Consider the following 15957-nt stretch of genomic DNA (forward strand, 5'->3'; position numbering starts at 1 on the left):
TTCTTCTTCTTTGTTCGCTTCGCAAACTATTTCATTCGCGACGCGCTTCTAAATCGAATCTAGGCCACTTAGCAATCATTTATACGCCCTGCTTATACCTGTATGCCTAATGTATTCAGTCATAATGTGAGATTTCGATCAAAAAACTTTCATTAATCATAAAAATTGTCGCAAGTATTTTGGCACGTGATGTTTCCAGGTGTAAGTTAAAAAATTGTACCATTTCCCACGTCAGTAATCAATCAAGATAGTTTCAAACATTACTGAAGTTGGCAGAAATAAAAAAATGAGATATTTTCTGCATCTCTAAATATAAAATATTCAAATAACAATTTCAGTAAAAATGTATTTAAATATATGTATAAATATTTAAAGATATAATTAGAGAAGAATGTACTTTCAATGAATTAAATATTATTACACGAATTCTGACTAAAGAAAAGGAATTTATTCCTGTAACTGTATTCTGGAAATTATTGCTAACCGAAATGTTTTGCGATTGTCATCCATCATCATTATCATAATCATTATCATTATCATAATCATTCTTAATCATATCACGCGATATAGATTTGACCGGTTTATCATGTACATATATTCCATATGTACGTATTGTATATTATCATTTATGCGAAATGCCTTCGTGCATGTGTCTCGATGTCATTTCTGTATTTTTTTTCTGGGCATATAAATACTGGGTGAATATGATTTCCGCGTTTTGTGTATATAGTTTCGACGTCATTCCTATTATAATGACAATTTACGTTGTCTTCTTTATCTTTTTTCGTTTGGGCACGTATTCTTCAGAGCAAGCGCAAATTGCCGGCTCTACCAAATCGCTGACAGCACAGAGACGCCGCTTCTTGCACAGGTATTATCGTTTTCATTCATTCATGTACATCCGCCTTTAGTTGTCACATACATTGCATGGCCCGATCCAGATATCAGAGAACCGTATCGTTCATTGTAACTCTCATTCTACCTTCATGCCGTTTTCATCTACGTTCATCACGTTTTCAACAACTTAAATGTATTGCCGACACGCCGAGTATTTTTGTAAATATTTCTCTACATTGATGTAGCACATATTTTTTGCGTATGCTCACATTCGCATTCATTTTTCCACGACTCTCTGGTATCCGCGAAATTGCGCAGAGCCGACTTAAAAAAAAAGTAACAATCTCGCAAAACTATTAAAGAATTTAAAAAAATATAATATTGTAAAAGCAATATTTTTTAAAAAGAGATGCGAGTGAAAAATGCTATATACATTGCGATTTTGATCGCATTTATTACAAGAAAAATAATATGATAATCCTAAGACCTTTTAACGGCGTAAGTAAGAAGCCCCTGTGTAAACTTAATTAAGAATAAAATTTATACCTCTGCAACGTATCAGAAGATACCTATAATTCACGAAATTGATCAAGTGTTTAAAAAATTTCAAAAAAATTATTTCAAAACACATTACTTTAGAAATACATTACTCGTATCTCTCTATGATAATATAAAAATTTGTTTTTATATGCCTGCTCTCTTTTCTTCCCAGCTTATTATATAGGATGCTTAAAAAAAAAAGATTTAGAACTTAGAGATAGTACTCGTTAATAAAGTGCTTGATCAATATAGATCGAAAAATTAACTTTCTTAGAAGCAATTTCCGATTTTGCCGATAAAGCTATTTGCTTGCATTTTTGCATGTATTGACACAATTTTCTTTTACATAAATTAATTTTTACTTTGCTTATAAAAATACAAGATTATCGAAAAGTGAATATCTACTTTGTGAGATATTTCACATCTCAGATATATTCCGACTTACGATTCGAGAGAAATTGTTTTTTAACATCCTATATATTAAAGAAAGGAGAAAGTTTAATGGAATTTTCCAAACGTCTGGTCAATTTCGTAAATAAATTTCACCGATGCCCGGCGTCGGGCCGGACTAACCGACGACACCTTGACGGTGGGTCCCTTTTATTCGCGCAGGTGATAGTCTCGTCTCCCGGTTCACCTAGCAGCGAGGAGTCAGAGGCCTCGCCGGAGCCGATTAACAAGGGCCTTCTGACCGGCCTGGGATTTGAGAAGAACGACGAGACGGCGGCGACGACGACGACGACGACAACAACAACGACGACGACTACGGCCGGCAACGGCATCGTTGGCCACGCCGTCGAACAGATTACGCCGACGAGCAGCGTCGATACCGAGGAGGGCAACCTCCAGCATCCCGAGGAGGGCGAGAAGGGCGTCGAGGGTGATGTCGAGGCGAGCGACGACGATCGACACCAGCGCATACCAAAAACGCACTAGACTCTGTTATCCGCCGCCTGTCATCCCGCATACAACGTGCGCAGTGAATAACGGAGAGGCTACACAATCAACAGGAACAAACATCGGAGATCGAGAACTGCTGCGTGACTTTGTCGAAGAATACAACCGAATAATAAGATTTGCCGGAAGAGATAAACCGGTCGGCTCAGGAAATAAAATCCGAAATTGCGGAAAGCCGCTTACAGTTAATCGTTAACTTCATCGGACTTAGTTTCTAAATAAGCAGGATAAGAAACACATGTCAAAGCAATTCTATGCGAGGGAAGGAAAATCTTTTAGGTTTTCATCGCACGGTGCTAATACACGAATGTCCTATCGTAGAAATCTTTATTGCGCACCCGGATCGTAAACCACCGCGATTGATTTTAGTCAATTGTGTCGGGCGTGTTAGCTTGCGAGGATTTGCTAAAGCTCAGCAAGAAGAAGCAAGCGTATAAAAAAATGATCCAGCTGCTGCGTAACGAAATTAAAATTAGCATACAATTTTTTTTTTCTATAAAAATCGCATCTTGGTTTATCGGTTTCCAATCAAAATTAATTTTGTGAAAAATAAAAAACATGGCATGAGATAAAACGTCACATCAGCACAGATCAAGAGTCGATATGCCGTAAAACAACAGCAACCAGAATCGAAAATGATAAAAAAAAGTGCAACTATGAAGAGTCATTGCTGGCGAAAAAAAATTCGAGCAACCGAAACGCGTTTAGTCCTCCGCACATTACAGAATTTTCTCCGAGCACTCCAGTCACGACCTTTTGAGAATTATGGTCTCTCAAAGCGAATAGCAGATAGATCGCGGATGAATCCATCGCGCACACTTTACCCTCGATACTCTTTTCCGGAAGTTACATAAAAAAGATGAGGAAAAAAAAAAGAGGAAAGGACGAGATTGTCGTTGGCATCACTATCATCACGTCATCAACACGACTCACACATGATACGCAACACAGAGAACTTAAGCGAGCAAGCCGATTAAGGCGAGGAGGAGCGCACGTGGCATGCATAAAGAATAATCAGTTTATATGCGATATATATATATATATATATATATATATACATAATTATATATACATACGTAGACTAGTCACGATATTACGTGTGCTTTTGATAAAAAACTATTACTTGTAGCGTTAGCTAGCTCTCATATACACAAACAAAGGGATATACATGAACAAACAAACCGACAAACAAACAAACTACAACTAACTAGACGATATACATAATATACATAAAGATGTTATACATATGTCAGAAGGGAAGGGCGAAGAGGAAAAGCGCGAGGACACAGCGGCGTTTCTACATCATCGACAATAGAACGCGTAACAGAATCGTTTGTGAACATGCTTGCGTTACAAGGATGTAGATACAGCAATCGATTGGCTATTGTATCAATACCGCCGACGGATCGATTGTCCAAGATCGGATCGTGATTGGTTTGGTGGACGGAAAAGGGGGTGGCGAGAGATGGAAGCTGACCGAAAACGATAATAATTACGAGTTTAAACAAAGAAATGCTATGATTAATTATACTTTTAAAAAGAGAACGTAAAAAAAAAAAACGAGTAAAATAGCCAGTATTATTATACGTCTAAATCTGTAAAACGGCGATCGCGAGAGTGTGAGTGAATGTGAGGGTGAGAAAGAGAGGGAGAGAAAGCGAAACCTGCGAATAGTTTAAACGTAAAATAACGAACGATCGAGAAGGAGTAAAGACACAAAGGGAAGATAAACTATCGTAGACACAAGCGTCGCCTTTGTTGTGAACAATCGAGCGACGACGAAATACGCACTCACGATTCCCGAACGAAGCCACGAGGGAAGCGAATCGCCAGACTTATCGTCGCCATTGAATTATCACCGTCGATTCGATCTCGCTCGTGGTTTGGTTCGCAAAGGAGAAAAATAAAAAAGTAAAAAAGCACTGTAATCTCTGTATAAACACACACATCACACACACACACACACACACATACACACACGCACGTATAAATAGATACATACATCCGTAACTCTTTTTTCCGCACAGTTAGTGTTACCGCGCGTGTTATTTAAGAGTTTAGGGCAAAGAGCAGATTGGGAGGGAGAAATGATGTTTTAATTCAAGTAGTCACGAAACCGAGACTAATTGTATAGCTGAATGTAATGTGTATATAACATACATACATATACATATATATATATATATACAATATATATATATATATATATACGAGTCGCCATAACGCAATCCTAGCTGTATCCAGCCCCAAACCGTGTGTGACTTGTCGTTCGATGTGCGCGCGCGAGCGAATGCCGGGTACCGAAAGTGTCCTTTTTCGTTTTCCCGTGGGAAATTTAAAGGAAATTTAAACTTTCCAAGATAATCAAGAAAGTAAAGTCCCTGAATTTTTTATAGAAATAAAATCTGCAAACAAGTCAATCTCGAAACTTCATATTCCTTTTTCATCTTTCAGTCGAAATAATCATCAGGATTAAAATTGTTTGCAAACGAGATTTCATAAAATATTTGTTCAAGATGAATTGAAACATTTTGAACACAAGTTTTTGATTTATCTTTTTAAATGAATCCGACTCGTCGTGCAGTTCCTATATTTCACTTGCTCGTAGAGGAATTGAATAGCTACTTCAGGTATGAGTTACGTATTATTTCATAAATGGTCAAGCGACGATGTTCGTATTATTAAGTAATCTATAATGGCATTGTGTTTGCGCTTTAAAATTCGTATACTATAACGCGTAGGCTTATTATGACCGATATGGTCTTGTCTCTTCGATCATTGCAACATATGAAGGAGAGATAGACACACATCAGACACACACACACACACACACGAAGACGATATCCGGTGTTCCTCGCCCGTCCTGATTCTAGTAATAAATCGATTATGCGTCAGAAAGAATGTATGCAAGAGAGTGCGAGAGAGAGCATGATTAACATTAACTATTATACATGGAAGCACACTGCCGCAATTTTATATAATTGACTGTTGTTATACCTATACCTACGTGCATATATATTATATACATATATATATACATTATATAATATATAATAATCGAGACTTAACAAACCGCGTGATACGTGTCGATCGCAAGGAGTCCAGGATATGGAACCAGCGAGTTAGTTTGAATTAGTTTTCTTCCGCTAACGCGGGTCTCTTTCGTCCGAAATCGCTTATTAAATATCCTTCGACGCCGGCAAGGATCACGTTTCAAATCCCTAATTAAACCTTACAAATCGGGAAATTTCCGAGACACAACACGCTTTTACGGATTACAAATATTTAATGAGTGTCTTTATATTCGAGATATCTAAATATCCGCAATCTTAGATATTTGCCTATCTAAGAAATCGGCGTCAATATAAAATAATATTTACTCCAAAAATAATTACTTGCGAGTATAGAAAACGTTAATATTACGTAATCTTGTGAGTTGCGTAATTTTTCGTTAATTTCTCCTTATCAGTGAGGGAAAACGTGGCCGCTGGCCGAAGGATCGGCATGACGGTGGAAGCTCGTTAAAGAATACTACTATTATTACTATTACCCTTCGGGATTTCGCGTCCCACATCTGCAATAAACGCGATAATCTTTTCGAAAGTACCCCTCTGTTCGCGCGCCATAAACTGAATGCAACGCGAAGTCCTTCGAGAGTTTTCGTATCGCTCGCGAAGGATAACCCTTTGGTCGAATTGAGCTAATTGTAAGCAGGGACGCGGCCAACAGACACAATAATTCGTGCTCTCGATTTTTTCACACAATCGATCCCTCACACCTTTCTTCATATATTTTTTTTCCTTTCTATCTACTCCCTCGCGATATCCCCAAAAGATAGCGGAAACATAAAATATTCCGATCACGCACATTATTGATCAGCTGTATTGTACCATCGAGTCTAGTCTCTCGTTGCAAATTCACGACGCTTCGCGAAGTCGATGGATTTGAGAAAGAGAGGCGAGTACATCGAAAAGAATCGGACAGACTAGATAAACGAGAAAGAGAATCGGAAAGAGACACACGCATGACGAAAAAATTCGCGAGGACAGAAAAGAGTTAGTCAAGATCGCTCGAGAGCCACGTTACAATATTTGCAGGAATGCTTACTGAAATAGCAAGGGGACGATAGACGTGTCGAAAGTCAGCGAGGAAGAACGGACCGAGCAAGGGGCAATATACAAATCTAATTTTTTAACGTACTCGCATTACCTGATTCTCTCGTGAAATCGCATTTCATTCGTCGACTAATTATTATTATTACTTGTGGAGGAATTCGCATTAAGTGGATTCATGGACTTGTATTCTCGATTTTAGGATTCGTCTCTAATGAACGGTCTTTGCGAGCACATTTATATGTAAGAAATAGCTCGGTATATTAGATTTTTTTATTTGCGATATGAGCAAATAATTGATAATTAAAAAAAACACATTTTTAGCCATAACTGAGAATCTTAGAAAATTCTATGGCTCATATTTTTGACAAAATTTGATATTTCTCAATGATCACATTAATATAAAAGTAAAACAAATAATATATTTTATTTAACATTTTAGATTTTTACCAACCAATCTACCAATTAATATAATTAGTATCAGAATTGATTCGAAAATTAATTTATCGATGGAATTTTATATTTTTAGACGCAATCCAAGAGTTTTTGGATAAGCAAATTGACGTATGGAGGTGAAAAAGCGCACAATTTCACGTTTCTAACTTAATAATATATCGTTGCTAACACATATTTGATTTGTACTTTATATAAATATCATATAAATAATACGTAATATTAATAATTATATTATTATAAGAAATTCTCGAGCGTTATAATATCGAATCGTGAGTACAAGTCTGTTGAATCCTCGAATCTTAGCACTAACATATAAATATACATACGATGGACCACGTTTGTCATACTGAAACGTTTCTAAAAAAAGAGAGAAAAGGGGAGAGAGAAAGAGAAACTAACAATTTTTCCATGATTTTTCTATGAGTTAGAAGCAGAACATGTAGCGGGGCGCATCGGTTTTTCTTCCGCGCTCCGACAGCATAAATTTCGTACGTAAATGAATCATAATTATCGAAACTTTCTACAACTAACACTTGTATACTATACATATAGTTTTAGCTGTTTCCCGAAGCCCTCGAATCGTCACGAGGTTGACAATTAGAAATCTGCATTCGGCGATCGGTCCTTCACGAGCGTCATCGCACCGATCGCATCCTTTCGATCGATCGTTCGACGAAGAGTTTAATTTTCTGAAATTGGAGAATTTAACGAGAAAAAAAAATAAATTCGATCAGTGAACAGACCGATCGCGAATGCGGTCAACTTAGCCGACGGGAAAGAAATATTTTGCAAAAGACTCTATTATCGCATACTTCTTCGTTTTAGATAAATGACGGCGGTATCTTCTGTCGAGGAATCCCACGCATAATTTAAGCTATAATCATCTCAGGTGCCGGATCTGAGAAGGATCCGAGAATAACCGGAGCCTGCGACTTCTGCGCGTTATTCAAAGTATAATCGATCGAGACACGGCGCTTAAGAGAGAACCTCGGGATGCTTTTTTTCAGCTCTCAGCTTGGCTACGATTTACGTTGCTCTTCCTTCGTCCTTCCGGATGCCGAGCATCCCGATCCGTGGAAAGTCTCCTGTCGCGGACGCACGGAAAAGATCGCGGAAGAGTCGAATTCCACGAGTAACCGATCGCGACGCGACACGCGTCTGCGCAGAGTGTTAGTGTAAATAGTCGGAAAAAGCAAAGTTAAAAGCAGCAGAGAATAATAATGTACTGTCATTCCTCTTGGTGCTCAATGACCCTGAACAGATAATAATAGCTGATAATCGGTACGTTAAAGCGATAAAAGCCTAGCCATCCCGTCTCGCCGTCGACGTGATCGCGATCAGTCTAACGCAAAAGGAAATGAAAGTTGCAGTGGTGAAAACGTTCTTGTGTAAGCGTTCTTTTATCACATTTTTGGACAAATTTTTCATTTTTATCGTTGTTTAGATCAACTTACTCTTATGGGAAAAAAATATTCAGGAATATAGATTTTATTTCTACTATTTTCTGTAATTAATAACTGCATTTTAAATCGCGTTACTGACCGCATCAATTTGCGGTCGTAATTTAGTGTTAAATAAAATTGCGTAAATATGAAATTTTCTCTCCCGTACAATTATGAAAATATGTCGTTTTCACTACCACGCGCGAAATTCCTCTCGAGCCGCGATGTCGAGAAAACCCGAGGTGACGTTTTTCTCTTGCGAGAGCAACAACTTCCGCGAGACGAGACACAGCTGTACATAATAGCGAGAATAATAATAATGTAAACAATCGCGGAGCGCGACTCGAGGGGGCCTTCGGGCACGAAAGGAATTAAAATCGAATTGAAGGGAGCCGAGGAGGAAGACGAAGACGCTGCTTGTAAATAATGACACGCGTCTCGTTTGTCAGGTAAACAAGACTTGTATCCGCAGAGGCACACACTGGAGAGAAAGCGGAGCAGCATACACACACGCATAAGTATATACACGCATACACACGTAACATACACATGTACACAATGTATTTTCGAACGTAGCTTTTCTCGTACTTATCGAAATATGTATATCATCCGAGATCGCTCTGAAGACATATCCCAGCCAGGATGCATCCTAACTTAGGCAAACGTGTTGTAGATAATTGCGTATAATCCCGTAACGAAAACTTATTCAACGATGCTCCAAACGGATGATGATTGTGTGCAAAAATTAAGAACGTTCCAAGGTTCTCTCATATTTGAAATTTATGTACGTTGAACTTTGCTGATAAAAAATATTTGTTCCTTTGAAACCTTCTGTCAGAATTCACAAGAGAAATTTTACAATAAAGTTATGATTTTTAAATAATAATTTCAACGATGCGGAATCATCTCTGTTCGAAGCAGCGTTCCCAAAATTTTTCTTACGGCTGATGCGAGAACGAAACTAACAAATGAGTGTCGTACGCCTGATCGTTTCTACCCTTCATCGAGCAGGGGCATCACTAGGTTATAGGAGTTTACCCTAAGCTTTCATCATCCTACATATCATAGGGAAACAAAGAAGAGAGAGTGAACGAGAGAAAGAGAGAGAGAATGAGAGAGAGAAAGAGAACATTTTCTTTTCCAGACGAAGAAAAGAAAAGATGGACCTACGAACACGAAAGAGAATCTAGCGAGCCCTCGATGCCGTGATTTGTATTGCAGAATCGTGAAGATTGCGCGAACGGAAACGCATTAAGGGTGAAATAAAAAAAAAATAGGCCTCACAATACACTGTATTATCTGTTAGGAAAGTGAATCGCGTCTCGTACGGTCGAGATGAACGAGAGAAACACGCTTTTTTAGAATTAGTCGCAGCTTCCTAGACCCGACAATCGGAAAGCACGTCTTGTACCTTGAAAAAAGCCTTTTTTCCTTCCTCCTGCAGAGCATTCCTTCATTTTTATTTTCTTTTAACGTAACCCATCAGTAGCTCAAAATGATATGCAAAACTTGACAATTGAACCAATACTCATCAGGTTTTTCACGCGAAAATATTTTTGATAAACAATAAAAATGAAATATAATAAATCATTTGAAAGCTAAATCTCTAAAATCATGAATAAAAGAAATTTACAACATTTACATATACTTGCTTATCACATGAAAATTGTGTCAGTAGACAAATTTACACAAACTAATTTTTGCACATCAACTCTAAAATTAAAATATTCTACTCGCACATGAATGTCACTCGAAGTCAAGAGTGAGAGCAAAGACTAATGCCGCGGCCGAGTATCCAGTATATACTCTTGCGATGCAAAATACAACTTTGATTGAAGCCAGAATCGAGCCAGTGTACAAATGAGATTCTCAAGTATCCGATTCAAGGCGCCGTCTTCATTTTTTGTTTCGCGCAATTCATTCAGCACGTTAGAGAGCTTGCACAAGTATCCTTACGACTTCCAATTTACACGTAATGAGACCGTTTCGACGATCGAAAATTTGTATACTACACTTACTTCTTCCAGTTTTATAAGAAAAAAAAGTGCGGAAGCGGGAAAGAAAAGAAAAACAATTCGCTCGGCGTCCTCTGTGAGGACAACGAACATCATCTTCGCGCGATTGACGATGATTCTTCATTCTTCGAGACCGTGTCATTGCTTCGTCGCGGACGTCGATTCGCGACAGTCTCATTGTCGAGTATTTCCCTCGTATCCACAATGCCATAATATCGCATAAATCGCCGCATCGTTCACCCCGCATCAAACATTAGATGTGAATCACAGAGGCGCGTTCGTTCTCCCGCAGATATACATACTATATCAATGCGCGCATCATCGCGAGCTATATCATTATCGATCATTATCGCGCGAAGAGGAAACAGGGAGGCGGAAGATTGATTACTCTAGTGCTTAGGAAGAAGCCTGTAAACTCTCTGTTAATCGAGTAACTCAAAGATATAGTGCGAATGGGCAAACCACAGTTATTAAATGTATCATACACGACTGCTGAAAGAGTATTTAATTGCGAGACGTTAATTACCGTCGAAGATCGAGATTTCGTTCGACTTTTCCTATTCGCATATCTGCAATTCAAATTTCTTTTCTTTTTTTTTTACTCAAGCGTGATGGAAAATGAAGAGTGACCAAAAATAAGAGTAGTATAACGTCAAGTACAATAATACGATAAAATATGAAAGATATCAGAAACCTCAAAGCTGAATTATTCTCAATACAATTAGAAATATTCCGATAATTATACGTTTAAGAACATTTTTTATATAATTTTGATTACAATCGCAAACAACAGCAAATCGATTTTCATAAAATTGACAATGAATTTGATATTAATTATATGAATACAAAGATTTAATAATATATATCGCAAGCGATATAAACTTGTTAAATCTAAATAATAACGTAAATATTAAATTGTTTGACGCGTGGATACGTCAGATTGCTAATTAAATTTCATTTATATTAATGATATAAAATACAAGGATAAAGCGTACTCTCAAGGACTACAAAATCAATTCGAAGTAACAAGTTATAGCAATCGGCGAGTAATCGACGTCTACGAGACTAAACGACTATAGTTGTTAATGTACATTGAACGAGCGAAAGAAAGAGAATGCATCTGAAGAGAGAATGCGAGACAGATGACGGAGATAAGATAGAAAAAGAAGGAAAAAAAGGCGAAAATGACACGGCTGAGCGATTAGATCGCTCTGTGAATTGAAAATTCTAAGTCTACAAATATATTTATGACGGAGAGAGAAAAGACAGAAGCGGAGACGGGGATAAGGGGAAGCGAAGTAGAAGGAGAAACGTAAAGAAGGTGCGATGGTAAAAGAAACGCGAAAGATAGAAATATAAATATATAAATATAAAATGATACGAGAGGACGATATAAATACGACGAAGAGAGTAAAAACGGGAACAGGGAGAGGGGAAAGAGTTGAGACGCAGATGAAGTACTTTTTGAAGATGGTGGTGCAACGTAAACGGGGGACAAGTATATCTATCAGTATTTACACAGTAAATATCGAGAACTATCGTCGCGACTTAGGTAAAATATTATTGCCAGCATTTAATGATTTCACTTGGATCTTCTACTCGAAACTGCAGCATTAAAAAAGTATACAAAAAAAGTGAGCAAGCTGGAGAGAAGGAAAGAGAGAAAGAGAGAGATAGAGAGGAAGAGAAGAGACGAAGATATACGCGCGCGTAAGACGGCTAAAAAGCGAGAAAGAGTTAGGGCGAACGAAGAATCGTAGTAAAGAAAGAAAAGAATGACTATCGTTGATCGCTATATCAAGCAAGTAGATGTATATTTAAGAGTAAACGAAGAATAAAAAAAATACAGTAGCGTGTCGGTATATTAGCGTTGTAATTGCGTGGGTGCGTCGCCGCGTTTCACGCCCGACCAGTGGCCGTTTATGCGAACCGATGATACGCGTGAATGTGTGAAAGTGAGAGAGAGAGAGAGAGAGAGAGAGAGAGAGAGAGAGAGAGAGAATAGAGAGAATACGAAAACTCATTATATATGACAAGAGAACAGAAGGTCGATTGTTGTGCGTACGAATGTGTGGGAATATGTGTCGGAACGAGATACAAAACGTGTCAATTGTAAAATCGTGCGTTCAGCCTCAATACGAGTCTCGTGACTTTCGAGATACTTCTAAAATCGATCGGATTATACATATGATCTTGATCGATTTATAGATCAAAAGTGAAGACTGACAAATTATGTCAAAGTACAGAATGAAAAATCTATGAAAAAGTGTCGTGCTTTGTACAATTTTGTATGTAATTTGACCAAAATTTTCAGAGCGTCATCATTGATTTATTCCTTGTTCTACGACGGATAAAAATACTTTAAATTTAAATGTATTTATTATACTTGACTATTTTATCACTGCAATTGACAATTGTACGGTGATTGTTTCATATACAATAATTTTAAGATTATTGATAAATCTATTTGTTGAAATCTTAGATTCGGATTAAAATAAATAAAATTGCGGATTCAAGCAATACTGATTTTCAGCGGAAGAAGCTCCAGTATTGCGACAAAAAAGAGAAACGATATTTGTCAAAGAGATTGTTAAGGCTGAACGCATCTTAAGAAAGTGCAAGAGCGCAGTGTGCGGATTGACTTTAACACCAAAAATAATGAGAAAAATTCCTTGCAATACAAAAATTAATCTTTAGAGACCTAACTTTTTTCACAATATGTTGATAATTATCTTGAAGTCGAATATTTTGATGTAAGGAAACATCGAATATTTTGATGTAAGGAAACATATTGAAGCGAGATTTGTTAAGTATCTTGTGAATTCGGTAGTCGCCCGATGCGCTGAATGCGAGTTTTGTTAAGCGGAATTTAGCATTGAAGTTTCACTGTTGTTGCGTTTGTTAAGTTTGACGATTCGTGAGATTTCGTTGTGAGAGAGCAAAATCCTTTATTCTCAATCGGGAGAGTTAAGGCCGTCGCATTTCTCGCGATGCTCAAACGCTTTTTCCCGATTGTTAAGCCTGAGTGAGCTTTGTCGAATATATAGATATATCGATATAATATACGTAGGACTCCCAGTTTTTCGCTGAACTCATTGTTAAGCGACGCTTAAATCGGTGTTAGGTCCGCGCCAAGTCCGACGCGCGAGTCAACGGTACGCGAACGAGCGAATCGTTAGCCGATTATAAAAAAGAAAGAAAGAAAGAAAGAAAGAAACAAGAAAGAATCAACAGTAGATATAGTAGAGCGTAACAACTTCAAAGGGGTAATACTACCGTTGTTTCGTTGATTGTTTTCATAGATTTTATTGCATCGCGACCGCGTCGAGGCATCCGCGATCGGGAAGCAAGCACAAAAGGATAATCGCTCCTTAATTCGCGGGAATAATTAGTGCATCGCCGTTTCCGAAAGATAACACAACGCGAGCTACGACGTCTGCTATGCGTCAGTAATTCCGTTCAATCGTATAACTGTGCTTAATAGCCTGGGATTGAAACTAGTAGTGCCGATTAATTATTGATAATAAGTATGATATTGATGATAAGTAAAGAATCGAATACGTTCGTGATCTTACAAAAATGAAAAAAGGCTAAATTAAAAACTCCAAGAGTTTATTTATATCGAATTATTTTAATGTAATTTGCCTCTAGATGTACTGTTTGTAAAATAAAAAATTATTACGATAATAAATTCATTAGAAATGTTAAAATATTAATTCGTCAAAATTCGACAAATTTATTTGAAGAAGAAATTGGAGATTTAGAATTGATTACCGTTATGTATGTATAAAATATAGAAATTACATATTTATGTTATGCATTGATTTTAGTGGCATACTAGAGCTGCGCGTTGAAAGGACGATCGTCGATCGCCTATGCGAAATAGATCAAGGGATCAAGAGAATTCATAGGTAACACTACGGAGACGATTTCTCCGCGTATATCGCCTCGGAAACGAGCGATCGATCTCGACTCAGCGATTTCGATCGACGAATTTAGTCAATTAGAGTATCCTATCGATAATATTTCCCATAGGTGGAGCCGGACGACCGTGTGAGAGGCCCCGGATTATAGAAAGAGATAAAAGATATATATAGATAAATAATATATGTAGTATATATGTCGGATGTGTACACAGGACACACACACGCACGTAATAATATTGACCGCTTTTGAAAGGATCGATCGCGCGAGAGAGAGAGAAAGAGAGAGAAAGAGATGGAGCGCACGCGACGCGGCCGCGGCTAGCCAGGACTATTTTTCTAAGTTGCAAAGTATAATAAATTAAACGACGTTGCATTATCGTTACTAGAGTATATTATAATGTATATTGATATTTTAACTAGGCGAGATATAAGTATGAGATAATGTTACGAGCGGGTGTAATATAACGAGACTAATATATCATAATTATTATCGCATGATTATCGCGCGGACGATAATCGATAAATTAGCGGGAGGTTCGCACGTGCGGTCGGTGCGCGTGTGGCGTGCGCGGCGCATTTAATTAAGTCGAGAAATCGCGAGAATCGACGAAATGCGCGGAACGCGATTCGCGCGAGCGAAAGCGAGAAGGTAAAGGTGGGATGCCCGGGTTGAGAGATCGTAATGAAGAGTGACGAGAGGAATAAGCGCTGTACGTTCCGCTGCGATTTTGTCGATTTGCAAGGAAAAATCGAGAGGAAGGAGCAAAAGAGAGATCGATAATAGCAGGATGAATGAAGTAATTAGACGAGTAAACGCGAGTATGAATGAGTGGAGGGAGCAATGAATAAGCGTGCATCGTTCTTCGGCCGCGGAGAGTAATAAAAGAAATAATTGAATCGTTCTGTCAGTCACCTCACCTATATTATACAATATCATAATAATATGCTGCCATACGATATAAATATATGTCTACGATAAGGAGTATATTAATAAAACATTACAAATAAATATGTTATAAGTAATCGCCTTGATGCGTATATCGGCGCCCTATTTTTTCCTTCTCAATCAACTCTTGGCACGAAACACTTTTGTGCAATCTAATCAAGAAGGTAAGTAGCGCGATTGATTTATTATTGTACTTAAAAAGATGCACTATTTTTTAACCGAGTTCATTAATTTTTCAGTGTTCTCATAAATTTTAGATTTTATCTTAATATTGCAAAATATAAAAAAAGAAATTGAACAAATAATAATAAAATCTCTATTTTATAGCTTATATATTCAACAATCCATGTAAAATTTATAAGCTAATAACTCTAAAAAACAATTTGATCAATTAATGCCGTTTCTTTATTTTTTCAAGTAGGTTCATAATGATATTAAAATTACATAAAACGCAGTATAAATTATATGTCTAAAAGATAAAAAAAAAGAAAAAATAATAAAAACCGATCAAATTATTATAGCTTAGAACTTTATATAGGTAATTCAGTATATTTAATTTGCTATTTTTGTATGCATATAGCATTTTTATTTGCTATATGCAAATTAATTGTTTATGAAAGAGTAAACGTAAATTTCACGTGTGTCGTGTTTTCAAATGCAAAAAACAGTAACTAGCAAAGGATAATACTAAAATGTTTATAATTTACTGCTAAACATGCTTCTGAC

The 15957-nt window shown here is 37.3% G+C and overlaps 1 protein-coding gene and 1 long non-coding RNA gene across 6 annotated transcripts in view; one reads left to right on the top strand and one right to left on the bottom strand.

Moving 5' to 3' along the window:
* The window catches only part of RhoGAP100F (Rho GTPase activating protein at 100F), a 33133-nt gene extending 17825 nt beyond the window's left edge, over positions 1 to 15308 (top strand). For 4 of the 5 annotated variants that reach the window (XM_067357692.1, XM_067357693.1, XM_067357694.1 and 1 more), the window contains exon 19: positions 1990 to 15308. In XM_067357692.1, the coding sequence (XP_067213793.1) occupies positions 1990 to 2313 (324 nt within the window). In that variant the 3' untranslated portion in view covers positions 2314 to 15308. The remainder of the gene's footprint in view (positions 1 to 1989) is intronic. The other variant, XM_067357696.1, reaches the window with a different exon arrangement.
* Positions 1 to 15957, bottom strand: part of LOC105671318 (uncharacterized) — a 49741-nt gene that overhangs the window by 19347 nt on the left and 14437 nt on the right. The window lies entirely within an intron of this gene.

Source organism: Linepithema humile, chromosome 6 (genome assembly GCF_040581485.1).
Source record: "Linepithema humile isolate Giens D197 chromosome 6, Lhum_UNIL_v1.0, whole genome shotgun sequence".
Lineage (NCBI taxonomy): Eukaryota > Metazoa > Arthropoda > Insecta > Hymenoptera > Formicidae > Linepithema > Linepithema humile.